Here is a 27,447-nt window from a genome sequence, read left to right on the forward strand (position 1 = left end):
GAAATGGGGCGTGCCCGTTAATGTACAACAATGTTTCCTTTTGGAGTGATGAAATGTCTTGGAACTAGAGAGAGATGGTGGTTGTATAACATTGTGAATGGACTAAATGCCACTGAATGGTACACCTTAAAATGGTAATTTTGTCATGCAAATTTTACCTCAACACACACACACACACACACTCTCTCTCGCACACACTTGCGTCTGCACACACACGCACAATACACATGGATGGGGCCTCTGTTGTGATACCTCTAAGAGGAGATCTCCCTGGACTGCTGGGGAAGAGATGGGTTGATTTTCTTTTTTTGTTTTTGTTTTTTTTGAGACAGAGTCTCGCTTTGTTACCCAGGCTGGAGTGCAGTGGTGCGATCTCGGCTCACTGCAAGCTCCACCTCCCGGGTTCACACCATTCTCCTGCCTCAGCCTCCCAAGTAGCTGGGATTACAGGCACCCGCCACCATGCCCTGCTAGTTTTTTTTTTTTTTTTTTTTGTATTTTTAGTAGAGACAGGGTTTCACCATGTTAGCCAGGATGGTCTCGATCTCCTGACCTCGTGATCTGCCTGCCTCGGCCTCCCAAAGTGCTGCAATTACAGGCGTGAGCCACCACGCCTGGCAGAGATGGGGTGATTTTCTTTCCTCATCCTTCTCATTAGGTTGTGAACTCCTTAGCAGGGGCAGGAGCTGGATTATACTTATCAGGTATGCCCTATTATATACTAAGTGCTCAATCTGTGTGGAATGAGCCTGAATTATCAGATTTTTTTTTTTTTTTTGAGATGGAGTCTTACTCTGTCACCCAGGCTGGAGTGCAGTGGCATGATCTCAGCTCACTGCAACCTCCACCTCCTGGAAAGTAATTCTCCTGCCTCAGCCTCCCAAGCAGTTGGGACTACAGGTACCTGCCACCACGCCTGTATGTGTGTGCATATATATATATATATATATTGTATTTTTAGTAGAGATGGGGTTTCACTACATTGGCCAGGCTGGTCTTGAGCTCCTGACCTTGTGATCTGCCTGCCTTGGCCTCCCAGAGTGCTGGGATTACAGGTGTGAGCCACCACGCCTGGCCTATCAGATATTAAATGTAAAGACAAAACACCTTTTTTTTCCTCAGAAACTAGGGGTTTTTGAACATATCTACTTTAACCAGTTTCTGTGTTATACTAATCTAAACAAGTGTCAAACTCTGTTTACCAATTTATAGATTCTAAACTAATTTATAGAAACTAAAACTAATTTATAGTTGCTCTGTTATACTAATTTATAAGTATCAAACTATCCAGAAGATGAATGAAAATTCAGTCAATTATCCAGATATTTGGCCTAGCAAAAAGGGTGTTTGAGAATGATTTACAAAAATGTTCACTCTTCATTTGGGTGTTATCAGGGCAAAAATGACATTTACCTATTGGGAAGCCCAGTGTTAACTCAGCAATCTGGGTTCCTTTATCTTTCTCTTGGTCCCAAGGACTCTCTAATTGAAATTCTCTGTAGTTTGACAAAGGCAGAAGCTGGAGGATCTTTCTGCCTTTGGCATTTGTAGGAAATCTTTGCCTGTAGGATATGCTGGTGGCTCACATAAAAGAGGATATCTCACATGCGCCCAGTTTGCTAATTTGAAGGTTTCTTGGCTAAGTCCTGGTAGACAAACCAATGTTTATCTCAAGTCCAGATGGGGTGGTGGGAAGCTGAGAAGGATGAATGATAGGCTTATGTGGTGGTACTCCCTAAGACTGAATCGGTGAAAACATTTTCTTCATTCATATTTCAATCGACTGCATTCATAAGAGATAAAAATTCAAATGATGGAAAATATGACCTTATTTAGAGAGACAAGGAATTAACTCTTTAAAAGTTGAGTGATCTATACATCCATAGTAGGCTACAAACAGCTCTAATAACCCAGCTGACATGAATATTGCTCAGTATTTCCCTCAACATCAATACTTTCCTTTTGATCAAGTGTCTCCACTGACAAGTCTCATTCCCTATCAGGATCCTTGATTTTCGTAATTTTTCTTGACTAAAAGTAAAATTTTTTACAGGCACACAAATTTGACCTAGAAAGATAACAAAGTTACAACCCATTGGACAACAGGAAGTGGTAACTGTTACTTAAGACTAAATTAAATGAGAAATTTATTGAAAAGCTCTGGAAAGAGGTTTCCACTATAGATGAGATACAAGTGCAAAGCTAATCTTTATAAATGGTACAAATAGAGGCCACACATGTCTTCAGGCTAAAGAACTTCATATTATTAAAGGTATATTCCTGAGTAATTTTTAAAAAATTAGTTTGACATTATTCCCTAGTTTTATCATTGCATTAAGTCAGCAATACAAGTACAAGTTAATTATAACCTGAGGTTACTAACCAAGAAGGAGTCACTTCCTGGATTACACTACCCTTATTCTGTCTGAAAATATGTTTGATTTATTTTCTTCCTCCCTTCCTTCCCTTCATCCTTCCTTCTTACCTCCCTCCTTTCTTTTCTTTCTTTCCTGGATAGTATATATTAACAATAAAAGTCATTTTGAAAATAAAGATTTTTCAGAAATCAGAAATATGAATAGAAGTTTGGAATAATAGCTTTTCTCCATACTACAGTATTTATTTTATTATTTTGTTCAATACCTTAAGGCTTAAAGCTAGCAAATGAAACAAAAATATTTCAGTTAACAGTTATTTTAATGATATAAAAAGTACATTTGGCTAACTTTTGGACTCATTCAAATTTAGCAGGCTTTGGATTTCACCATTTGATAGAAGAGAAATTTCTTGGTTCCAGGGCATCATCCTTCACCAACGTGTACCAAACATGAAGTAGTTAGTATGAGCAAAATTCAATAAAAATTCCAATAATTCAAAATACATAGGCCTGGGAATAAATTATTTTAAAATTAACTAAAACCGGATCAATCTGATTTTTCACCATAAACAACAGAAGATAAATCCAGCAGGGTTATAATATTTGCTTCAAACGATCACAATGAAGAAACAAATATTAGTGCTTGATATTGGATAAGTGTTCAATATTTGTTAGAATAAATACATGAATGAATGAACACATCAGTAAATAAATATATTTGTAAAGTAAAATTTCCTTTTTAATAAGAGACCCTGGTTAGAAGATAAGCTGCTTAAAACAAATATTCACGAGTTGTTCATTTTTCGCTATAGTAACAACATTGGACAAGGCACTGGAATGGTTTCTCATCAAGTTTATGTAAGAAGCACATATTTGATCTGTGGATATATTCTTTTTCAAATAGTTATTGTTTGTATCAGTTTTAAAGCATCAGCTTTTTATAAAGCCAAATACCAACTGCTTTTCTCTGAAAATTAAAAAAACAAAACAAAACAAAACAAAAAAACATGTTCATCATTCTTCTTAGTACCTGAGGAGCTTTTACGATAACAAATACACATTATTTCTCCAGTGCATGGAGCCATTAATCCTTCCAGGCTGATTTACATTTGCTAGAGGGAAGTGTATCTCCATACAACTTCAATGCCTCTTCCAGGGTGTCATGTAACCTTATTCGCATTGTCCCATGTCAGTAAAATAGCATAGATAAGGAATAAGCTATTTTCTGACATGTCTTTTGTTTTGCGTTGGAAAGAGGAGGAGTGAAGGGGAAAGGGGGAAAAATAGAGACGTAATATAAATTGAGCTTCCAGTATGTGCCAGTCTGCTAGGGGCTTTTCATTTATGACCTCTCCCAATAGTTACAACAGTTCTGTGAGATGCCACAGAGGAAGAGGACGTTGAGACTTTTTAGGTTAAGTGACTCACCCAAGGCCACAGTTAGTAGCAGAACTGAGAGGCAAACCCAAATTCATCTGGCTCCAAAGCCTTCCTCTTTGCACTCCATTATACTGCTAATAAATTCCATTCAGCATTCCATGTCCTGGTATTGGGTCCCACTAGAATGTAAGCTCTTCAAAGCAGCTAACTTGCCTTTTTCGCACTTGCATCCCTAGCACCTAGCTTGGTGCCTAACACATAATATCTCAAAACATAAATGTTGAAGGTATGAATGAGTGAATAAATTAATAAGAAAAAAATACACACAGACTGTCAGACCTGGAGGGACTCTAATCCAACCATCTCCTTTTTTAGATGGAGGAAAGCAAGGCCTAGAGAGATTAAGTCACTTGCCTTTGGTTAAGCAACTAATTAGTAAAAGATTCAGAACTCGATTTCGGGTCTCTTCTGTATTCTCCTCTACAACATGCTACTACTTGTACAAACATTTTCTAAAGCATGTTCATCAACTCCTTGTGGTTTCCTAAGCATTGTATCCTCTTGATTTAATTTTTTAATCGCAAGCATTCCTCCCACATGGAAAGCAATGGAGGTAGGAATACCACTAGCGCACTAGAATGAAAACTCTGTGAGGACAGGAAATTATGTCTGTTTTGTTCAACAGGCTTGGCACTTAGAAGGTGCTCAGTAAATACTTGCTGAATAAATGAATATAATTAATATATATGATTTCCTTTTCAGTGATGAGCAAATTCTTCATAGATAACGATAGCATAGATTATATGAACGAATACTCGGCCGGGCGGAGTGGCTCATGCCTGTAATTTCAGCACTTTGGGAGGCTGAGGCAGGCGGATCATCCAAGGTCAGGAGTTCGAGACCAGCCTGGCCAACATGGTGAAACCCCATCTCTACTAAAAATACAAAAGTTAGCCAGGCATGATGGCGGGTGCCTGTAATCACAGCTACTCGGGAGGCTGAGGTGGAAGAATCACTTGATCCTGGGAGGCAGAAGTTGCAGTGAGCCAAGATCGCGCCATTGTACTCTAGCCTGGGCAACAAAGTGAGACTCTGTCTCAAAACAAAACAAAACCAAAAAGACAAAAAAAACAAAAAACAACAACAACAAAAAAAAAACCCAAAACAAATGCTCAATAAAATATTTCAATAAAATTGCTCAGTGAAATGATATTCCTCTTTCCCTCCCTTTTCTTCCTTTCTCTATCTTCATCTGTAAAATGGGGGAAAATAACAGTATTCATTTCATAGGATTGTTACAAAGATAAATAATACATATAAAGCACTTAGCATGGTACGTAATATACAATTAACTCTCAATAAATGATAGTTATCAAGATGAATGTGATTTCTTCAAATCAAATAAATAAGGACCCACATAATGAGGAGATGGAAGAATCGAAGACAAAAGAAAGTTGTTTTATGCTTTAAACTCTGCAAAATTGCCTTCAGACACAGTTCTCTATGTGCTTCAAACTCTGCAATATCTAGGAGGGCTATAAATTATAGACATCATGTAAAATATCATAGATGTTTTCTCTTTTTCTTGGAGAGTCTCGCTCTGTCACCCAGGCTGGAGTGCAGTGGTGCGATCTTGGCTCACTGCAACCTCCACCTCCCAGGTTCAAATGATCCTTCTGCCTCAGCCTCCCGAGTAGCTGGGACTACAGGCTTGTGCCATCATGCCCGGCTAACTTTTGCATTTTTAGTAGAGATGGGGTTTCACCATGTTGGTCAGACTGGTCTCGAACTCCTGACCTCAGGTGATCTGCCCACCTCAGCCTCCCAAACTGCTGGGATTACAGGTATGAGCCACCACACTCAGCCTCATAGATTTTTCTAGAATTTTTCTTGTGAAATTAATGGAGACAGAAGACATAATTAACCTTTATATAAACATATGACAATTATTCCTCAAATATTGCTATATGTAACTTTCAAAAAAGATCACCTCTCCACGAGTTCTTGTCCATTCCAGCAAAGGGTGTCGTTTTCCGCCACAGGGCTATGGCTGCAGATGTAGCCAGGCAAAGCACTATAGAAGCTGATGAAAGACTTCAACTTCTGAATTAGTTCCCTAAAAGAAAAACAAAACATCTGCGCATAAGAGGCAAGTAAACTCAGTATGAGAAAAGTTTAATTTCCTTATCAGCATGACAGAAAGCCTCTGCCAGGCTGATTAGAGCAATAAATGATTTTTAAAGACATTCTTGGCTACAAGGCCACAGTTTAGTTTTTTTAAAAAAAATCAATAAAATGATATTAGAAAAAAGTTGCCTGCCATATAAGGTGCTGTTTCTATCAGAAGGATGATTTAATTCCAACATTCATTTTCTAAGACGTTCCACTTCCATTTTTTTTTATTCAGAATGCTGTTACCTACATTTTCAAAGGTGCTGATTATAAGGCACACTGGAGCACTACATATCTTTTGGTTTCTGAGTGTAATTGGGTGCATTGATTGTAATTTACAATGCTATTACCCTAGAGGTGGCCCGTTTCCATATAGGCTCTGGCTAATGGTTGCAGATCAGAATTGCAGGGTGCTCAGAACAGTATAAGCTCTATGAAATTCTCCTGGCAATATAGTCAGAGCAACTCACATCTGCCAGAAAGGAAGGTTTCTTTGTTCTTTGTATATTGTGGCTCCTGTGAGGGAGAGGGAGCAGGGTGGGGGACGATTCTAGTATATTTTATTATTTATTTGCTTTTGCTTTTGTGCTACATATAATAAGACAAGTATGTGTGTGTGTGTGTGTGAGAGAAAGAGAGAGAGGGAGAGAAAGAGAAAGAGAGAGTGACAGAGAGAGAGAATATATTATGTCTGTAATTGTATGTAAACACACACACATAAATACCAGAAAAATTTCAGGTCTGTTATCTCATTTCAGATGTACATGGATACACAAAGTAATACTCCTTAGACTGGAGAGAAGTGGGTATGTTTAAAAAGAAATATTAAAATATGTAATAGAGGTACAGTGGTAAACAGACAAAAATAAAACGCACTTTATTTTCTAAAGCAATGTTACTGATAGAAAATTAAAGCATCCTTCACATCCAAATGTACCTTATGTCTATACTAAGTTTTTGGAGACTCTATTCAGGGAATTTTCTGGCAGTGGAGTAATTATTCAATATTGTCTCCAGGCTAAGAATGGACTGGCCTGATGTACAGGCCTCTATAGGAACCAGAGGCCTGAATATCATTTGGACACTGGTGGAAGTCCTTAGCCCAGGAATGCCTTCTGGGAGTTGCTCTCAGATCTGGCCAAATGAGGAAGACTGGTGAAAATATCCTCTTGTACTTAATCCGATTCTTCATTTTATTACTGCTATGGTTTAAGATGGCTTGTCCTCACCAAAACTCATGTTGAGGTGTGGTCCCCAAGGTGGCAGTGTTGGGAGCTGGTGCCTTTTAGAGGTGAAAATGGACTTATGTCTGCCTTGCAAGCCTGGGTTGGTTCTCCAGGGAATGGATTAGTTACCAGGAGAGCGGTTGTTATAAAGTGAGACTGCCTCTCATATTTGTCCTTTTCACTTGTGCTCAGTTCCCTTTCCTTTTCTCCACCATGTTTTCACATAGTATGCGGCCTTCACTTAGAAGGCCTCACAAGATGAGGCCGCCCAATCTTGAACTTCCCAGTCTAATAAATAAACCTCTTCTCTTGATAAATTACCCAGTCTTAGGAATTCTGTTACAGCAACATAAAACAAACTAGGACAATTACCGTAAAACTATTCATTTCAACTAATGATTTAAGAGGTGGGGAGGGAGAGAAAGGGCTCTCAGCATAGATTCACAAAGGCTTGGGTCACTGAAAAGCCAAGGTAATGGACAGAACAACTCAAGAAAGGTTGTTGGGACATATTTAACTTCGGATACCCCACAAGTTGCTTCCTGTTATGCCTGTACCCCCCAACCCACAGCCTACCCCTGGTGTCTGAGCACCATCAATCTCCAAAAAGAAGAGGCTCAATACAGAGCTCTGAAAATAAAAGTCAACATTATAGTTTCTCATAGAGGAAAAAGATGGGCTCAATTAACAGCTAATAGGAGAGATGCTCTGTTTTACAAGGTAATAATGTGGTTCCCAAGAGTGGGAGCTGAAAGAGTAAAGGTTGAGTCTAAGTAATTCCCCCCACTCCATAAGGAAATTGAATATGGCCATTAGTCTACGGGAAACAATGGCCCTCTCTTAAAGGAAAGAGTTTCCCTTAGGCCTTTCACTACCTCCAACCCCCTCTCACTAACATAGCACATGGCAAGAAAAATTGAACCCATGGCAAGGCCTTCCATTTTGATTTCCATAGAAGTTAAAAAAAAAAAACCAACACCCTGAACTTCTCCCAACCCTTGCAGTTTTCTTGGTGGATCATAAAGATTATTGACAACTTGAAGAAGATCTAGATGAGGTTTGATCTAAATGTCAAGGGAATGAGGGGCTGCAATAAACATAAGACCTCCCACTTTAGTATAGAAAGATATTACCTGGAAGGGTTAAGATAAAAATCTAAGAAAATCACAAAGACAGTGAATATATTACTCTCGTCTCACACTGCTATGAAGAAATACCCAAGACTGGGTAATTTATAAAGAAAAGCCAGCGCTGCATGGCTGGGGAGGCCTCAGGAAACTCACAATTATGGCAGAAGTGGAAGCAAACATGTCCTTCTTCACATGGTGGCAGGAAGGAGAAAAATGAGTGCCAAGCAAAGGGGGAAGCCCCTTATAAATCCATCAGATCTTGTGAGAACTAACTTACTATCATTAGAACAGGATGGGGGAACCACCTCCATGATTCAATTATCTCCATCTGGTCCCTCCCATGACATGTGGAGATTATGGGAACTACAATTCAAGATGAGATTTGGGTGGTGACACAGCCAAATCGTATCAGTGAATAATGTGAACATAGTCTGGGTTATCATGTTCTAGAACTCAGGGAATCTCTTTGAAAGATGAACAAGTTAACTTGGAAAAATAAAAAGTTATCCTACTTTATTAATTCCACAGGGCATATAGGATGGAGACAGAAAGAGACTGTGTTTTAAAAATTTACTTCTGAATTAGTTATTTTGAATTTGTTATTTTGAATTAGTTATTTTGAACAGTTTTATTTTGCAACCATGTTAGAATGATTGGGTTCTCAGAACAGCCCCTTCAAACCTGTTGTGAGTAGTAGCTAAGAGCACTGATTATGGAGTATGACTCAGCTGAGTTTCAGATGTCAGCTATGCCCTCACTTACTGAGCAGTGAAATCTTAGGCAAATTCTAAGCTTCTCTGAACTTTAGTTTCCTTATTTGTAAAATGAAGATAATGATGATACCTGTCTTGCAAGTTTACTGTAATGATTAAATGAGACAATGCATGTAAAGTGTTTAGCATAGTACCCACACAAGTAAGCACACAGTAATCACTCTACAATGTTAGCCATTGCCAATATTACAACACTATCATGAATCTGTAGAATAGAAATGTATCATTGATATTGTTTGGCTGTGTCCCCACCCAAATCTCATCTTGAATTGCAGCTCCCATAATTCCCATGTTTTATGGGAGGGACCAGATTGGAGATAACTGAATCATGTGGGTGGTTTGCCCCCTACTGTTCCTGTGGTAGTGAATAAGTATCACGAGATCTGATGGTTTTATAAGGGGTTTCCCCTTTTGCTTGGCTCTCATTCTCTCTTGCCTGCCACCATGTAAGATGTGCCTTTTGCCGTCTGCCACGATTGTGAGGCCTCCTCAGCCACATGGAACTATGAGTCCATTAAACCTCTTTTTCTTTATAAATTACCCAGTCTCAGTTATGTCTTTATCAGCAGTGTGAAAATGGACTAATACAGTCACATATATATATGAAATACACATATTATATTCCAGATAAATTCATGTATGCAGGACAATTAAAAGTTTTTCAAGTGCTACATAATTTTATGTACAATAAGATAATTAAAATTCCTCACTTTTTTGAGGTAGATATTAATAAGTACAACCATATTCTCTCCCAACAGATTTTTCCTGGTATTCTTCTTCCCAAATCAGTTAGCTACTGGGCTGGGTAAACCTCTTGACTTATTTGGTACAGCAGTTTGAATGGTCTTTTTCTCTGAGCCTGGTAGGAAGGTCTTTTTCTCTGAGCCTGACAGGGATTTGTGTCTAAGAATTTAAGCACTGGATGTGGAGGGCTAAAATGAAGTCAAGTTAGAAAAAGATAGATTATGGGCTGGGTGCAGTGGCTCACACCTGTAATCCCAGTACTTTGGGAGGCCGAGGCAGGTGGATCTTTTGAGAATAGGAGTTTGAGATCAGCCTGGCCAGCATGGCAAAATCCCATCTCTACTAAAAATACAAACAATTTAGCCAGGCACAGTGGTGTGCACCTGTAACTCCAGCTACTAGGGAGGCTGAGGCATAAGAATTGCTTGGACCCAGGAGGCAGATGTTGCAGTGAGTGGAGATCACACCACTGCACTCCAACTTGGGTGACAGAGTGAGACTCTGCCTCAAAAAAAAAAAAAAAAAAAAAAAAAAAAAAAGAAAAAGATAGATTAGTCATCAGAGAAATGCAAATCAAAACCATGAGATACTACTTTACACCCACTAGAATGGTTATGATAGACAACAACAAGTGCTGGTGAGGAGATGAATAAATTGGAACCTCACACATTGCTGGTGGCAATGCAAAATGGTACTGCCACTGTGGAAAACAATCTAGCAGTTCCTCAGAAAATTAAGCACAGAATTACCACATGACCCAGCAATTCTACTCCTAGGCATATATCCAAAAGGATTGAAAGTAGGTACTCAAATAAGTTTCTGTTCATGGCAGCATTATTAACAATAGCCAAAAGGTGGAACAAGACAGATGTCCATCTACTGATGAATAAACAAAAGATGATTATATATATATATATAATGAAATACAATGAAATATTATTCAGTCTTAAAAGGAATGAAATTCTGAATGTGCTACAATATGGGTAAACTTTGAAAACGCTATGCTAAGTGAAAGAAGCCAGTCATGAAAGACCATGTATTCTATAATTCCACTTTTGTGAAATGTTCAGAATAGGCAAATATATACAGATATACAGTAGATTGGTGGTTGGTTACTACTGGGGAGATGAAGGTTGAGGAATGATAGCTAAAGGGTACAGAGTTTCTTCCTGAGGTGATGAAAATGTTTCAAAATCTATTGTGATGATGGTTGCATAACTCTGGATATACTAAGAAAAACTGAATTACACACTTTAAATGGATAGATTATATAGTATGTGGATTAAATCTCAATAAAGCTGTTACCCCTGCCCCTCAAAAGAAAGGGTAGAGAAGAGGTAAGAAATATGTCTTAGAGAAAGAGAGGGTTCTCTATTATGAGGAGGGATGCCCCTCGGAAGAATTAAAAGAGACATGGAGGAAAGTTGGGAAAAGCCAGGTTGGATGCAAATAAAATAAACACATAGGTGGCGAGGGAAGAAAAGAGAAATTTGTAAAAGCTGCCACTTCAGCGCTGCAACAGCTGTAAACAGTTCAGATATATTTATTCCTCCATCTTCTAAAATATTTTGTTTTCTTTCTCATTGTAAAAGAAATACATGTTCACTATGGAGAATTTAGAAAATAAAGAAAGATAGAAAGAGAAAAAATTCATTGTCCCACCAGACACAGATAATCACTGTTAATATTTCAATGTATTTTGCTCTAGATTTTTCTCTTGAGTAAAGTTTTACATTTATTTCTTTAAAACCTATTCTTCTTGATAGGCTTGTTCTCTGAGTTCTTTTTGGTTCTTAGTGTGTATTATCTCCATTAGAATCCACTTAGAATCCAAGGTAGATTTGACTAGAAGAACCTCAGAATTAAATAAATCCTGGTTCTCAACTAATTCCCAGGCCCTGTGGGATGAGACAGTACCTGCCTTTTGGAGAAAAAAGAGTAGGTCTCCAGCACAGTTTGCAAACTGGCCAATATCTTAGAGTCCCAAAGGACAGTGTTACAGTGAAGGCCATTCCTTTATGGAAAACCTTCTGAATTACTGTGAGAAAATAATTCTTGGTCTCTAAAAGAAACTGATTATTGAAAATAAGTGTAGACATACTGTTTTGGAGGGTAGGGAAGAAGACTTTAGAAACTGTTGGAGAGTTAATGAGCTTTTCAAAGGACAGCAACAACAGGTGATAATGTCCTCTGACACTACAGCAGCAGTGTGACAAAAGTAGTTTACCTCCTACCAAGTTTACTGGGCCTCTCTCATCTCTCCTCTTCTTTGTCTCTTCCTGTCATTCCTTTCTAAACTTGTTCCAGCACAGGAATTAAGTGTATTTTAATATTTTCTAAATAAAGATTTATATTCCTCTGCTTATAGTTTTAAAAGAGGAGTTGAATATTTCTATTTTTCTCTTTAAAGAAAGACACATGAAACTAAACTAAGTGACATGTTAATTACCCATGTATGACACAGTCCAGATTTTTTTCCTTTGTGCTAGTAGCCCATGACAGACAACAAAAGAATCTCCACCTGTGAACTAAGACAGTCTGCTCAACTGAATTGTTCCAGGGGGAAAAAAAAAGAGGATAGAAAGTTTGGACAATTAGTTGCCTGGGATGGGAAAAACAATTTGATTGAAGGGAATGTTCTTTGATTGTAATTCCACTTTATTCTAATACATACATGTCAAACATAGCATTGACATACAAATTCTGACACTTACGGCTCTCAGACAGATCCAACATTTGCTTACGACAGCCTGCTCAGGAAAAAGTCTCTTCCTAGAGGTTTCCATTCAATGTGTTAAATGTGGAACTAAAGGATAGGGCCCCTTTGCATGCACGAGCCATTTTCAAATATGGCAGCTGAGTGCACGTGATCTTCCCTGGAGGGCTTCCATCATCCTGAAGAGGATCATCCCTCCCCTTCTTTGGTTGCAGGGGAGGGGACTGCCTTTGCTTTCTTGCAATGATTTGCTTCGGCAGGCATCAAAGCAGCACTAATTGGAAATCACTGCAAGTAAAAACAGTTTTTCATCCCTGACTGCAGACCTGGAACGTTTTTCCTTTATTATTAAGGCTCATTTTTTTATCTTCATGTAAAGTAATATGAGCTTATTATTTTTAAAAGTTGACAATGCAAGAAAAGTACCTAAACTAAAATAACGAAAATAGGAATGACGTAAGATCATGCCTAATTCTGCTGGAGAGAGCCTTTCACAGTTTAATCCCAAACTAGAGCTTTCTACCATTCTAAAGACTTGCCCATACTTTTTCTCAGTGTTCCCTTTGCCCAGAATGCCCTCCTTTCCTTCCTCAATCTGCTGAGTTTGTTTGAACTTATCCTTCAGGCTGAGCTCAAAAGTTACCTTTTCCAAGAAGTTTTTCTTAATGCTCCCAGGAGAGGGGCTATCTTCCCCATCTGTGACACTGCCACTCTTTTGCACATAGCTCTGATTTGGCACTCACCCCCAATGTATGGAAATTATTCATTTGCATGTCTCCCTCCCTAACTAAGCTAGGTGCCCCTTCATTCCTCAGAGCCTAACCCTTACACAATGTGAAGCATAGAGATGGTGTTGACAAATGTTGAAAGAAGTAGAGGCCTATTTAGGGCAGAATGACTTGTACTAGATCCAGAACTCGTTGATTCACTCAGGACATACTTTGTTGTTTTGTTCAGAGTGGGTGGGAGTACGCATTGATTTTGGACTAGGGGAGCTGAGATCAGTTTTTGTTCTTTGCTTTCTAGGTCATTTACTAGTGTTACCTGATCCATTGCCCCTTTAGACCAAGTCAGAGGGGAAGGGGGGGGCACCGGAAGGAGAGGGCTGGAATATGTAGATATAATTTCACAAGGGTGGAGGGATTGTGTGACTTTCTCACAGGTTAGCAGTTGGGCCAAAAGCTTGGTATATGTAGATGCAAGATGGACTATTCAACCATAGATTCGGCATTTGAACAATGGAAGAATATTGTCCATGTACTCAACCAAACAGTATATTGTATAAACATGGCAAGGGAAACAGTATCATAAGGGAAGCAGTGAAGTAGACATTCGGAAGGGCAAAGAAGGGAGAAGCTGACAACTGAGATGTGCCGAAAATATGAAAGCTAGAAGGGGCTGTGAAGATCTGATTTCTTCTTTTCTGATTGTACTAGTTGTGCATCTTGTTCTCCACTCACTGTTTGAAATCTGATGACAGATATTTTCAATACTTATCCCTTAAAGGAACACTGAGTCCCACACATAGACCACCAGTTGAGTATCAAATCGCCTTGAAATTGAACTAAGCTATCTCTAAGATTAGTTGTGTGTTGCAAACTACCCAGTTGGGGGCAGACAAAACAAGCAGATGACTTCTGAATGCTACCAAAGGAATCCAGCATTTCATTGTGTGTTGTTATTTTAATAAGGCAAAGGGCTTTTCAACTCATAATCAGATTCAGACAGCTTGCTCACAACCTCCACAGACTGAATGCTACAATAGGGTTCCTTTGCAATTATCATATTTTTAACAACAGAGGACGGAGCTTGGGCATGGGCATGAGAAGTGCTAGAGGCACATATATTTTTCTGGACAGTGTGAAATGCTGTGCAGATAACATACTGAGAGATTTATAGAGGTACTAACACTGCAAAAACAAACCCTCTTAATAACATCAGATTGCAGGGGGCAGTGCATTTAGCAAGAGATCATCTTAATTCCCACTTCTCCTCTCTCCCTAAGAGGGGTTACAATGCCTATTTGAGGGAGTTAAATAAAATCAGATACTCTCCTGTTGTTTTGTTTTCTTCTTCTGCCAGAGAATTCACAAAGAAAGGCTCCATCTCAGATTCTAATGCTTCAGTTTCAATAAAAGTGAGTAACATCGTTGGGCACGCTTAAGCTCCCAACACCCAAAGAAGCTCTGCCTGACCATCATTTACTCAACTCTACAGGCTTTGTCAATTTTTCTTACTATCCTTTCTTTTCCTTGGAGGATGAATCTAGGCCACGTGTGGTGGCTCACGAGAATGGCTTTAACCTGGGAGGCATAGGTCACAGTAAACTGAGATCGTGCCACTGCACTCCAGCCTGGGTGACAGAGCGAGACTCAGTCTCAGAAATATATGTATATGAATCTAAACAAGGTACCAAATCCGGTGGCCAACCAAAACCTCATTTATCAATTTCTTCTTTCCCTGGAGGAATCAACACACATACAGCTGTCCCCACTACGGTGAAGGGGAATGAGTTCCCCAGAGCCCAAGACAGAAGTCATAGCAACAGGCCTGGATAAACCTCCTACTTATAAATGTGTCTAGGTTGGCAGAGTAATCTCAAAATGGGACTGAGTGGGTGTGTTAATTTTGAGAAAGCTCTGCATGTGATTCGGCTACAGATTCATATACCACTTCCTCCATGAAGCCTCAAGGTTCTGTCTTTCCCTGTAGGCGGCCTCTGTACTCTGGACATTCTTTTGCTTTAGCACTTACAAAGCTATTTTGGAATTATTTGTATTTAAGTCTATTTCCCATTAAACTGAGCTGGAGAGCATAGATTGTGTCTTTGTATTTTCAGTGCCTAGTATACATTTTGGTATTAACAAGTGTTTACTAAATTTTTGCTGAATTGAATAAAGATACCCCCCACCCACACACACATATACAGTAAGTCCTCACTTAATGTCATTTATAAGTTCTTGGAAACTGAAACTTAAAGTGAAACAATGTACAGCAGGTCTTTGAATAATGTGGTTTCATTCAACATCGTTTTGTTATAATGGTGATGAGGAAAAAATAGGTTTTGTTATATGCCATTTTGCTTAAAATTGCAGTTTCCAAGAACTTACAGACATAGTTAAGTGAGGATTTTCTATGTATCTATCTATCTAGCTATGTATCTATCTACCTATCTATCATCTTTACTTCAGTCAAATATGGAAGGGGTTGCCACTAGTTAAAGGTCAATGCCTTAGATGAACTGAAGTTTATTCCTCAGGTGGTTCAGTCCAAGAGTAAATGCAACGGAGAAAAATGGACAAAGGACAGGCAGGTGCAAAAGAGGGCCTTAATATATGGCCCAAAAGACAAAAATTTTCCAAAGAACCCCTATGCTATAGGAAAATGGGTCTCAAACATTTTGATGTTGGGAGCCCTGAAGTAGTTTTAAAATACGTCCACAAACTCCTTGATTCTCCTCCCTTCAAGAGGTGGAGCTTAATTTCCTCCCTCTCCTTGAGCGTGGATTAGAATTAGTGGCTCACTGACTGGGCGCAGTGGCTCACGCCTGTAATCCCAGCACTTTGGGAGGCTGAGGCAGGTGGATCACCTGAGGTCAGGAGTTTGAGACTAGCCTGGCTAGCATGGTGAAACCCTGTCTCTACTAAAAATACAAAAATTAGCCAGGCGTGGTGGTAGGCGCCTGTAATCCTAGCTACTCGGGAGGCTGAGGCAAGAGAATTGCTTGAACCCAGGAGGCAGAGGTTGCGGTGAGCTGAGATGGCGCCATTGCATTCCAGCCTGGGTGACACAGCAAGACTCTGTCTCAAAAAATAAAACAAAACAAAAAACCACAAAGAATTAGTGGCTCACTTCTAACAAATCAAATATGCCAAAATTGATGATGTGTCACTTCAAAGACTAGGCCATAAAAGACACTATAGCTTTCTCCTTGCTGTCTTCCACGGATCACTTACTGTGGTGTAGCCAGCTTCCATGTCCTGAGGCCATTCACGTGGTCCATATGGTGAGGAACTGAGACCTCCTTCCAACAACCAGCACTAACTTGTTACACTTGTAAGTGAGCCACTTTGGAAGTTGGTCCTCTAGACTCCATCAACATTTTGAATGACTGCAGCCTCAGGATCCCAAAGAGATTTTGTTTATATGATATATATTTATTGATATTTACTGTTTTAGAATTTTTTTTTTTTTTTTTTTTTGAGACGGAGTCTTGCTCTGTCACCCGGGCTGGAGTGCAGTGGCCGGATCTCAGCTCACTGCAAGCTCCACCTCCTGGGTTTACACCATTCTCCTGCCTCAGCCTCCCAAGTAGCTGGGACTACAGGTGCCCGCCACCTCGCCCGGCTAGTTTTTTTGTATTTTTAGTAGAGACGGGGTTTCACCGTGTTAGCCAGGATGGTCTCGATCTCCTGACCTTGTGATCCGCCTGTCTCAGCCTCCCAAAGTGCTGGGATTACAGGCTTGAGCCACCGCGCCCGGCCAGAATTTTTTTAAAATTTAAAATTTATTATTAATTTGAAACTAGCAATTATGGGCCTATTACATGTTAATATAAATATTAATAACATTTCATGACAATAGTGAAAAAAATGGTATCATTTTTCATTTTTGCAAGCTGTCTCTACTGTCTCGCTTGATAGGGGATAGTTAGATTCTCCTATTGACTTCTGCATTTAATATGTTGTAATAAATTGTTTTGGTTGAAGTATATGAACAATATCCAGTTTCACACAAATATGTAATTAGCAAAAGGAACATCTCATAGGTGCCCTGAAAGTGTCACTGGACTCCCAGAAGTCCTGGAATCACATTTTAAAATAGCTACTACAGGGAAACTAGGAATCCATTAGATTGGAAGTCAACAAAAGAGAAGAAATAAGGACTTTCCAAAATGCTTCAGTAGGGGAACTCTGTTAAGTTGCATTACCGCCTTCTTTCATCCTAAATTGTATCAGATCACGCTAAGAATTACCATCTCAGAAACCCCTATAGGAAAATGAGAGGAATGGAATAGTTTAGCCCAAATCTGGGATGTTACATAATTCCTTTCTTCATTTTCTATCTATAGGCCAATCTCACCTAACCCCCTCAAGGTTAATAGGAACAACTCATGTCTAGCTATTCTTGAGCCAGTGGTAGGGCTGGCTACATGTGCAGTCTTTTCAGGTAGGGCAGTTCTTCTAGAGTTGTATTGGGCTTTTGATCCAATTTCTACCCCTTTATTGTAATCAAAAAATAGAATGGGGATAGAGGGAACCTGGATCAGGGGAGAATGGATGAAGAGAACAAGAAACAAACCTGGATTTTGTTCCTTGACTGTTGTTTTAAGAACCAGGAACCAGATCCTTCATTTTATCATTTTTAAAAGAGTGCGTAAAGTGTGCAGTGTCTGTGTATGTGTGTGTGTGTATACACATGAATGTGTCTCACCAGCTTCTCTCTGGTGAATTTACCTCTGACTCACTGTTAATAATGGGAAAAGCTACAAAGCAAGCCAAGAAATTGTTAGACAAGATTGTAAGCAGAAACTATTTTGCTTAATCAATAAAAGATCTTGAATAGGGAAGTCCTTTCCACACGTATTGCTGTACTAGATATTTATGAGCAGTAAATTTACATTTAAATATGGCTTGGATATAATACCATATCTTTTTTTAAACATTGACAGATGATAAAATTTAATTAATCAAGCACTCTACTCAGAAGAACTAAATAACATGTATTTAAGAAGTTTCACTCTAGTAGTTTTTGACCTTAAAATACAATTGCTAATTGTATGCTGGAATAAAGAAAAAAAGAAACCTCTCACCTTCTTCGGCTGGATAAGGTTTCCTCATGTTCTACATGAGCAACTTTTAATACTTTCTTGTCAATAAACAGATCTTCAGGATAATAAGCAGATCTATATTGGCGTTGTTGAGAATGGGCACATAACTTGCCAATCTGAAAAAAGAAATGCAATATAATTATATGATACTTGTGCAGATATGATAGTAGAAACAAATTCTGAAAGGCACTTCAATTTCTTCCCCCAATTTTAAATAGCAGAACAAAGCTATGACTAGAGTGAAAAAAGGTGATAAGCTTGTAAGGCAAAGAACCATTGGTGGAAAGAAGGCTGGAGACTGAGAATGGGGACCCCATTCTGAGTACAGCCTATTCAGAGATTTCCTAAGATAAAAAAAATGGCTTTTTTTTCTACAGTGATGTATACATTTGAGAGGACTGTCAACACAGGCCTCATGTTATTCATACCTTTCAATGGCATTTGGTATTAATACATATGAAGAAGTTCACAAAAGGGAATTGCAAAATTTAGGAAGAACTGGTGCAGAAGATGAGAGTTGTGTAGCCAGTTAACATAAGAGCAGCCTCCCAAGCACAGAGTGCTCCCAATTTCTATGAGTATTTTGATATAAGACCCAAGCTAAGGTACTCTGATAAAAAGTGTGGTTGCTCATCTGGCTTTCCTAAAAATGCCCAAGGGAAGAAGACAAGTCAACCAATCAGTAGCCAGTGACAGGTAGCTCACACCTGTAATTCCAACACTTTGGGAGGCTGAGGCAAGAGGATCACTTGTGGTCAGGAGTTCAAGGCCACCCTGGGCAACACAGCAAGACCCAGTCTCTGCAAAAAGTAAAAAATTAGCCAGGCATGGTGGTGTACACCTGTAGTCCCAGCTACTCAGGAGGCTGAGGTAGGAGGATCATTTGAGCCCAGGAGGTCAAGGCTGCAGTGAGCCATGATTGTGCCACTGCACTCCGGCCTGAGTAATAGGAGATCCTGTTTCTAATAAATAAATAAGCAAGCGTAATCACCTGTGAATCATATATCATTAAATAAGCTCAGGATTAAAAGTATTTTAAAAATATAATTGCTCAAGATTCTCCCTTTCTTCCTTCCTCCCTGTCTCCTTCTTTCCTCCCTTCTTCCCTCCCTTTCTTCCTTCCATCTTTTCTCATTCATTCATTCATTCAGAAATATTTATTGGATATCTCTCTCTAAAGCTGACCTCTTTTACACTCATATAGCAATACTTTTTTTAAAAATGGCATAATCTTTCTTACTTAGCTCCATTCTACTTGATTTTTTTGGTTTAATTATTACTAGATTTGCTACTTTTTTCACATTCAAGCAAAGGCCTAAATGAACTTCCATATAAAAAATATGAATATTAACATTCTTATATATCTCCCTTGTGCCAGGCACTATGCCAACGATTATCATCCCCATTTTAGAGATGAGGAAATTGAGGCTTAGGGAGTTAAGTGACTTGCATGAGGCAAATAAACAGTGGACTGACTTGTCTGACTTAGAACCCATTTGTCTGATTTCAAAGTTTATGCGGTATTTCCTTCCTAGCAGATAATGCTTGACCTTCCAGTGGCTTACACTGTATACTGTAGAAAAATATAAAGAATTACCAGTCCCCAAAAACATAGCCACCCAACGTAGCCAAGGTAAATATATAGACTGTAAACTTCAGGAAAAATATTAGAAATATTTGGCAAGGAGAAGGGTTGTATGTTTGTCACTTTTGTATTTCCACGCTATTCAGACTGGATTTTGTGCACTGTTAGGTGAATTAATTGAAGCGAATTGAAAGAATCTTCTATTATCAGCCTCAGCTCAGCACTCTACTTATAAGCCATGGGCTCTGTGTGGTAATCCCAGCTTCTGGATTTCTCAAGATGGTCCTGACAGCATTTACTAAGTTATCTATTTATACAGCTTTGGAAGGCTTTTCATATACATACATTATTGAATTAGAAAAAAAATCTAGAATCAGAGTAGCATCACCTTCATTTATAAAAGATAGCATCTATAGTTTGATATTCAGATGAGCTATACTCAATGGTTTATCTTAATGGGAATAAAACAAAAGCCGAAGACACTTAAAGACATTCAATTTAGCTTTGGAATGCATGATACTGAACTTTTCAGACGTGCTTATGGAATGCTATGTGACTTGGGCTAATATTAATTTCAAACAAAGTGTGTGCATTCCATGAATATGCCTTAACTAGCAGCAGTCTGGTAGGGTGCTTTAGGTCAGGGGCTACCTAGCTGGACTGGAGAGTTAAGTTCCATTCATTTTCAAAGCATATAATGCAGATGCCAAATAAATGAGGGCAGACTATGTATTACCACTTTCTATCTGAAGACATATACATGTTTACTTTGTGAAAATGCAGGTGAAATTTCATGGAACAAAACCTTGATGTTTGTTCCATTAATATCTATTATTCTGTGAACAAACATTCATGTGAGAACTTACTTCACTAGGATCAAAGTATTCTTGGCACATTCAGAAGCACAGTACACATTCTCTTGACCTACACCTGTTCCCAATCCAGCACCAAAATCAAATCTTTCACACATCTTTCACAGTAACTTGTCTACTTGCAACCCACAGCTGTGAAATCTCCTTCCCCGTTGAAAGTCTAAGGAAGGCACACAGCCCGCCGCGCTCGCCTCGCCGCCCCGCGTACAGCTCGCCCAGCGTCCGCCGCGCCTCGGCCAAGGCTTCAACAGACCACACCAAAATGCCGTCTCAAATGGAGCACGCCATGGAAACCATGATGTTTACATTTCACAAATTCGCAGGGGATAAAGGCTACTTAACAAAGGAGGACCTGGCCGGGCGCGGTGGCTCAAGCCTGTAATCCCAGCACTTTGGGAGGCCGAGACGGGCGGATCACGAGGTCAGGAGATCGAGACCATCCTGGCTAACACGGTGAAACCCCGTCTCTACTAAAAAAAATACAAAAACTAGCCGGGCGAGGTGGCGGGCGCCTGTAGTCCCAGCTACTCAGGAGGCTGAGGCAGGAGAATGGCGTAAACCCGGGAGGCGGAGCTTGCAGTGAGCTGAGATCCGGCCACTGCACTCCAGCCCTGGCGACAGAGCGAGACTCCGCCTCAAAAAAAAAAAAAAAAAAAAAAAAAAAAAAAAAAAAAAAAAAAAAACAAAGGAGGACCTGAGAGTACTCATGGAAAAGGAGTTCACTGGATTTTTGGAAAATCAAAAAGACCCTCTGGCCGTGGACAAAATAATGAAGGACCTGGACCAGTGCAGAGATGGCAAAGTGGGCTTCCAGAGCTTCTTTTCCCTAATTGCGGGCCTCACCATTGCATGCAATGACTATTTTGTAGTACACATGAAGCAGAAGGGAAAGAAGTAGGCAGAAACGAGCAATTCCCTCCTCCCTGATAAGAGTTGTCCCAAAGGGTCGCTTAAGGAATCTGCCCCACAGCTTCCCCCATAGAAGGATTTCATGAGCAGATCAGGACCCTTAGCAAATGTAAAAATAAAATCTAAACTCCCATTTGACAAGCTGAGAAAGGAAAGTTAAATACCAGATAAGCTTTTGATTTTTGTATTGTTTGCATCCCCTTGCCCTCAATAAATAAAGTTCTTTTTTAGTTCCGAAAAAAAAAAAAAAAAAAAAAGAAAGAAAGTCAGCCCTTTGTATCAGTGAATAGTATCTGGTCCACAGCAAGACTTTAAAGTTTTTGACCCCCTCCCTGCCCTCACCAGCCCCAACCTACTGGAAAGGGGTGCAGCTGAGGCAAAAGTAGGAAGGTCAAGAACAAATGATAATGTCGCCACTCTGCAGTCTGACCTTTCTTCCCAAGCCACCCAATGTGGTATTATCAAGCCAACTTTCCAAGGCTCTGTGTGGGGTAAGGGGCAAACAATGGTGTCCTGCCAATAACCCTACTCCTCCATCTGAAATGTGCCATATCTTATCAGACAGGCTGCATTTTCTTCCACAAATCTACCATGAAGCAAATTCTTCTCATATACAAAGCATTTGTCAAATATATTCCCTCCTTTGGGCCCTTCTCCCTACATCTTTCACCTCCACACTATGTGAGCTATAGGTGAATATTATGAGCTTATTTTGAGAAGTGGACACTAAAAGAAAACATAACTTACAAGAGATGCAGCATTCACATTAAAGAAGTCCTTTCAGCTTCACACTTGGGAAACGTCAGGCTATGCTGGGAGACTTGAGTCTTATTCTTCAGCAGCCCCTACTGAAGAAGTCAGCCTCCCAAGTGGCATTTTAGAAATCAGTATCCTGCCCAGAAGTTTTAGGCTCTTAAATAAGAAGTGCAATCCAATTTCCTTTCACTGACTAATGTATCTAGTTAAGGATGCTGCTACCTTTAAATTTGGTTAGTTGGAGGGAATTTATTGGATAGGTGAGTGTCTCTATCAAAAGACTGGAGTATAAAACCTTTTTGTTTTCCATAGACCGTGATTCCTAAAGGTGTTTTTTATTTATGTGCCAGACTTATGACAAGGAAAGCAATAGTGTTCTGCAGGGTTACAAATCCTGAAACATAAGAAGAAGGCAGGGCCTCTGACCATATCCAGGCCAGGAAAATAATTTTTTTTGTTTTGAAACAGAGTCTCGCTCTGTCGCCCACGCTGGAGTGCAGTGGTGCGATCTCAGCTCACTGCAAGCTCCACCTCCCGGGTTCACGCCATTCTCCTGCCTCAGCCTCCTGAGTAGTTAGGACTACAGGCACCCACCACTGTGCCCGGCTAATTTTTTGTATTTTTAGTAGAGACGGGGTTCACCGTGTTAGCCAGGATGGTCTCGATTTCCTGACCTCATGATCCACCTGCCTCGGCCTCCCAAAGTGTTGGGATTACAGGCGTGAGCCACCACGCCTGGCCAGGAAGACATTTTAGTAACCTTAGCATCATTCTTTTCTGCCAGGATCCAGAAGCACCATCCTTGCACCTACATAAGGAAAATACACTGCTGGGACCCAGCAAGGTATAGATCAGGGGTGTCCAATCTTTTGGCTTCCCTGCGCCACATTGGAAGAAGAAGAATTGTCTTGGGCCACACATAAAATAAACTAACACTAACGATAGCTGATGAGCTAGAAAAAAAAATCACCAAAAAATATCATAATGTTTTAAGAAAGTTTATGAATTTATGTTGGGCCACATTCAAAGCCATCTTGGGCTGCATGCAGCCTGCAAGCTGCAGGTTGGACAAGCATGGTCTAGATCATGCAGAGCCCAGTAGGCTGGGCATCAAGAAACCTGGCCTACCACCCCACTTCCACCTCTCACCCACACCAGGACTTCACTGTAACCTGGTCCCATAGCTTCACTCTACCTGTAACTCTAGCCCTATACACAGGAGGAAGATAGGATATTTGAAGTGCCATATTTTCTTCTCAGTTTCCTTGGAAAAAAAAAAAGGTGAAAATTACTTTCTGAATGGAGTATGTTATTGCAGGGCAGGGAAAATTTTATTTTCTTGACCTATGCCTGAGGCACCTGTAATAAAAGACAAATTAAAAAGGGAAATCCATACAAATATGTTTAATATAAGTTTTACACCACACAAGAGCCTTTAGAAAGGAAGACCCAAAGAAATGGGGAAAGCTGTGGATTTTTATGCTAAGTTTTTTAAGGAAATGGAGAGTGGTGAATTGTGATTGGACAAAGAGGTTATAACCGAATGGTAATAAACTGGGGGAAACTTAGCCAGGGCAGTTTCTTCAGATTTTTCTTTGTATCCCTGTAACTTTGGAGGTAAAGATGTTTCTTTCTTCTGGGTATAGGGTGGGCACCTCTCACATGATGGTCTTATGACATACTTCAGAAGAGGGTCAGTTAGGTTTTATGACCTGCTTCAGGGGAGAAGGGTGAGGGGAAGGTGAGAGTGACTTTCTTGTTTTGGGGGTTTTCTTAAATGCAAAGGTGCCATATTTTGGGGTGGTGTGTCCTGAATCCCCTTATTACCAAAGACTCTGAAATCATGCAAAAATTTGGTCTGATATAATTCACTCCTATACCTTATAATGAATATGTCAAGAAATGCAGCTACTCCATTGGTTAAAATCTGTCATTCTCAGGCCCCTATTCACTGTTGGTTCTGGGAACTCTCAAGTGACAAAAAAAATTCAGACTTGATCTTTTACTCCAGATGGCTGAACAGAGAAAGAAAGCCTATATCGAAAGCTTCTCAACAATACCAACACTTCACGTTTCTTACACAATACCCTATTCCAACCTAGTGCTTCATAGATAACTTCTACATCCATTCTCCATTCTCTTTACTCAGTCCTACCAACAACGCTCTGAGGTATACAGAGCAGGTATTACTTATTTATTTATTTTTTTGGGACAGGGTCTTGCTCTGTTGCCCAGGCTGGAGTGCCGTGGTGTGGTCACGGCTCACTGCAGCCTTGATCTCCCCAGGCTCAGGTAATCCTCCCACTCAAGCCTCCTGAGCAGCTGGGACTACAGGCACACACCACCATGCCTAGCTAATGTAGCTAGACACGGGATCTCACCATGTTGCCCAGACTGGTCTTGAATTCCTAGACTCAAGTGATCTGCCCACCTTGGTCTCCCAAAGCGCTGGGATTACACAGAATGGGTATTATTAGCCCCGTTTTTAGATATAAGGAAACTGAAGCTCACAAAAGTTGGGGAACTTAAAAGCAAGGTCACAATGTTAGTAAATGGTAGAGCTGGGACTTGAATGCTGGTCTGTCTGATTCTAAAACCTATGTTTCTGTTTTCGATTTTCCCGTGTCATGGGTTTCTGTCACTGGCATAGGCTCTGGGGATTCCCAGTATTGGGTGTGGCCCAGGTCTGTGGTTATGTGGACACCTTACCCATAATTGGAAGACAGTAATAATGATGAAAAATCCTCTAAACATATTCCAAGAAATGGCTAAAGTTGTTCAACAGAAAACTGACATTCAATTTTAACCTAGGTTTCAGGTAGTATTTCAACTGGCAGTAAGCCAATAGTGGGATGATTTAAATTCTTTGGTCTGCCAAGTAAGAGACAATTAGTAACCATACGAAAGCACTGCATGTCAAATTCTATGGAAGAGGAGGCTCCCAAGTAGGTCTAGCCTGCCACTTGCTGCCTGCAGGATGTCCCTTGACCCTGGCTCCAGAATTCAGATTATTGGGTTGACTACAAAATCTTTGGTAATTCCTACATTTACAAAAATTCTGATGTTTAACCATCTGATCTTTGGCAAAGTTGACTCCCTATTCAATAAACGGTGCTAGGATAAATGGCTAGCCATATGCAAAAGATTGAAACTGGACCCCTATCTTTCACCATATATAAAAATTAACTCAAGATGGATAGATTAAAGACTTAAATATTAGACTTTGAACTATAAAAATCCTAGAAGAAAACCAAGGAAATACACTTCTTGATATCACCCTTGGCAAAGCATTTATGGCTAAATCCTCAAAAGCAATTGCAACAAAAACAAAAATTGCAAGTGGAACCTAATTAAACTAAAGAGCTTCTGCACAGCAAGAGAAACTATTAAGGGAGTAAACAGACAACCTACAGAATGGGAGAAAATATTTGCAAACTATGCATCTGACAAAAGCCTAATATCCAGAATCTATAAGGAACTTAAATAAATCAACAAGCAAAAAACAAATAGCCCCATTAAAAAGTGGGCAAAGGGCATGAACAGACACTCCTTAAAAGAAGACATACAAGTGGCCAATAAAGATGTAAAAAAAAAGCTTATCATCACTAATCATTAGAGAAATGCAAATCAAAATCACAATGAGATATCATCTCACAGAATTTAGAATGGCTTTTGTTAAATAGTCTGAAAACAACAGATGCTGGTGAGGATGCAGAGAGAAGGGAACATTTACACATTGCTGGTGGGAGTGTAAATTAGTCCAGCCACTGCGGAGGGGAGTTTGGAGATTCCTCAAAGAACTACGAGGTGAACTACCATTTGATTCAACAATACCATTACTGGGTATATAGCCAAAGGAAAACAAATCATTCTACCAAAAAGACACCTGCACCCATATGTTCATCACAGCACTATTCACAATAGCAAAGACATGCAATCAACCCAGGTGCTCATCAACAGCAGACTGGATAAAAAAAATGTTGTACATATACACTATGGAATACTACTCAGCCACAAACAAGCATGAAATATTGCCCCTTGCAGCAACATGGATGCAGTTGGAGACTATTTTCTTAAGCAAAGTAACGCCGGGACAGAAAATCAAATACCGCATGTTCTCACTTATTAGTGGGAGCTTAATGTTAAATACACATGGACATAAAGACGGGAATCACAGACACTGGGAACTACAAGAGGGGAGAAGGAGGAAAAGGGACATGGGCTAAAAAACTATCTATTGGGTACTATGCTCACTACCTGGGTGATGGGACCATCCATACCCCAAACCTCAGCATCACGCAATGTGCCCATATGACAAATCTGCACATGTACTCTCTGAATCCAAAAAAAAGGTTATTTGAAACTGTGATGTTTTTATGTTTCTGAAACATATATTTAACATTTTGTAGGAGAATCCTGTCCTTATGTAACACCAGTGTAATTAAAACATCCAAAGGGAGAAAACCCAGATCAATATTCTGGGTTTAACAACCTGGAGAGATTCAGCAAGATGAGGACCTAGTATGCACTGTGTTTAGTAAATTTAGATGATTGATAATGATGACATGAGTCACTTCAGTGGAGAAGTTCTGAAAATAAGAATCATAAGATGTAGAATATATGGAGATTAAGCAAATACATGGAAAGCATAGACAGTTGTTTTACATAAAGGTTATGTCATGTGTCTTATTAAGTATAATTAATATAATTAATCATGTGTTAGTAATTTTCAGAGATAATTTTTAATGGGGGGGCAGAGTTTATGCTGCAGCACATTAGCTCTTTGGTTGACGTACTCTTTTTTTAATTGAATATTTTAAGACCCAATATACATAAAATAAAATGCATCCCTGAATTGTGGTTTGATGAGATTTGTAAATGTATACACATGTGTAAACACTACCTCATAATGCATAAAATATTGTTATAATTTTATAGTGACTGACATTTTAATCACTACAGATGAGATTTGTCTTT

At 39.6% G+C, this 27,447-nt stretch overlaps 1 protein-coding gene across 1 annotated transcript in view; it reads right to left on the reverse strand.

Moving 5' to 3' along the window:
- The window catches only part of GPC3 (glypican 3), a 456,145-nt gene that overhangs the window by 147,539 nt on the left and 281,159 nt on the right, over positions 1-27,447 (reverse strand). Inside the window, exons 4-5 of the mRNA XM_033200897.1 lie at positions 18,331-18,464; positions 5,748-5,873 (exon numbers count right to left, since the gene is read on the reverse strand). Of these exons, the coding sequence (XP_033056788.1) occupies positions 5,748-5,873; positions 18,331-18,464 (260 nt within the window). The remainder of the gene's footprint in view (positions 1-5,747; positions 5,874-18,330; positions 18,465-27,447) is intronic.

Source organism: Trachypithecus francoisi, unplaced genomic scaffold, assembly GCF_009764315.1.
Source record: "Trachypithecus francoisi isolate TF-2019V2 unplaced genomic scaffold, Tfra_2.0 Lachesis_group6, whole genome shotgun sequence".
NCBI lineage: Eukaryota > Metazoa > Chordata > Mammalia > Primates > Cercopithecidae > Trachypithecus > Trachypithecus francoisi.